Here is a 2,171-nt window from a genome sequence, read left to right on the forward strand (position 1 = left end):
ACACTAGAAAAACTAATCCTAAATATAAGGCTACACATTTTTAACAAGAAGTCACATATTGATCTAAATTATTAATTTTGGGAAGCCTACATATGAGATTGTTTATGAATATTAATTGCCAAGATTGTTTCTATGGTCATTACGTTGTACAAAGCACGATCTCAATCACTTAGGATATCAATTGATCTTTTGCTCCAGTATCTAATAATTCATATTCTAATGAAGGAAATCCTAGTGATGAAAGAACCTCTATCATGTTATAGGAATAGATATAGTAGATAGAATCTATGTTTTAGTTTATATTTATAAGATGCATATACAACATATCATGTTAGAACTAATTTAAAATTTTGAATACTAATTAAAAAAAATGACTCCACTAAGTCATTTTAATTGATAATAAAAATTTGTAGTCTAATGTATTTTTTTGGATTCGATTGTGTGTATTTTTTTCCATAAACGTTACGAATCACACTCCGTAATTCATCATAAGATGAAAAGAATTAAAATAAAATTAAAAATTAAAAAAACTTTAAAACAATAAATAAGGAAACTATACTTGTTCACAAACACATAAAATATTTAAAAATGTTACTTAATGTAATATTTAATTAGTTAAGAGAATGATTGAATGAATCAATGTGTCAGCACAACCAAAAAGAAAACGATTCAGAATTTGAGATACGAGCTTATAAATATAGATGATCGGGTATTCAAAAAGCATAAATGATTCACACCCTTCTCTAATCCTATCAAAGTGCAAATATTGACTATAATACAATACTTTTTTGTGCTGCTGTAATTGCAATGGGATCTCTGTTTCCTTCTCTTCCAGATGAAATTGGGTTGGAATGCCTACTGAGGGTGAAATTGAACTCTCATCCCAAACTCAGGGGTGTCTGCAAAAGTTGGAACGCCGCATTGAAAAGCCCCTATTTTTATCAAGAAAGAAATAGATTGAAGATTTCAGAGCAACGAATTTTTATGCTCCAGACTAAAGGGAGAATAATAGATGGCACTAGCAACAGAGTAGCAGTATACAACCTGGAGAACAACTCCTGCAAAAGCTTACCGCCCGTTCCGGGACCAATTTACTCCATCGAACACTGCCATTTTGTAAAACAAAAACTGGTTTTGATAACGGATATTGTTCGCGACTCTACAAGAATTTGTGTATGGTTGTTCGATTTTGCTTCTTGTAAATGGCGGCGAGGTGCCACAATGCTTAGATGGTTGGAAGATTTTACCTCCGCAGCGGATGAGGACGGCGGACTGATTTACGTTGGTGGAGGGTTTGACAGGTCTGGCAAACCGGTCCGTAGCGCTTCAGTTTATAATGTGGAGGAGGACAAATGGGATGTTCTCCCCGACATGAACGCTTTAGTGGTGGACATGTATACAATTTTTAGAAGTGCTTTTGCTGACGGTAAGTTTTATGTAATGGGCAGCTGGTCTGCGCCCAGCTTTGAGGCTTTTGATTCCTACACGAGAAGCTGGAAAACTGTGGAGAATAGATTCAACTGTTGGCGTTCATTTGTGACTGCGCCATTTGGGCGATTGTATTTCTTGTCTGATAAGGGATTGATTGAATATGATTGTAGCCAAGATAAATGGAACATTGTAGGGCCTATTCCAACCAAGGATTGGGACCTACATATTGAATTCGCTGTAATGGTTGGCCATAAAATCTTTGTTTGCAAATATCATCCCCATCAAGATCAAGGTTATTATATGGTCGAACTTCCAAATGAGACAGGAGGAGCAATCAAGTTGTTTCGAATAAGGAAACCACGGGGCCTCCAGGGTCAGCCTATATGTGCTGCTACCCTGAATGTTTGACTGTTTTTAAGCTTTGAATGGTAATATATGACCAATCACACCTGATGTGTACGGACTGTTGACAACTGATGCTGAAGTCGAGTTTTGCCTCATGCAGATCTATTTTCAGTGGCATGCATAGTTTATAACAATTCGGTTTAGCTAATATGGCTTAACTGTCAATTCTAATGTTTGTTAAATACACATGCAATATGATTCTTTATTTTATTTTTTAGCTTGGTTAGCTATAGTTATATTCTCCCACCGTGGAGTTCTATTGGTAGTGTAATGTTTAAACTGCAGTTTGTGAAGTGCAGTGAATTATTTGTAGTAAGAGGCTGCAACTTCTATAG

The 2,171-nt window shown here is 35.6% G+C and overlaps 1 protein-coding gene across 1 annotated transcript; it reads left to right on the forward strand.

The window, feature by feature from the left end:
- The first annotated feature begins 807 nt into the window (after nt 1–807).
- On the forward strand, nt 808–1,839 carry LOC131078592 (F-box/kelch-repeat protein At1g80440-like). Its single transcript, XM_058016335.2, has one exon. The coding sequence runs from the start codon at nt 808–810 to the stop codon at nt 1,837–1,839; it is 1,032 nt and encodes a 343-aa protein (XP_057872318.2).
- Nucleotides 1,840–2,171: the final 332 nt, after the last annotated feature.

This window comes from Cryptomeria japonica, chromosome 3, assembly GCF_030272615.1.
Source record: "Cryptomeria japonica chromosome 3, Sugi_1.0, whole genome shotgun sequence".
Taxonomy (NCBI): Eukaryota; Viridiplantae; Streptophyta; class Pinopsida; order Cupressales; family Cupressaceae; genus Cryptomeria; species Cryptomeria japonica.

Coding starts and splice junctions, on each gene's coding strand:
- LOC131078592 (XM_058016335.2), top strand. CDS start 808: ATGGGATCTCTGTTTCCTTCTCTTCCAGATGAAATTGGGTTGGAATGC.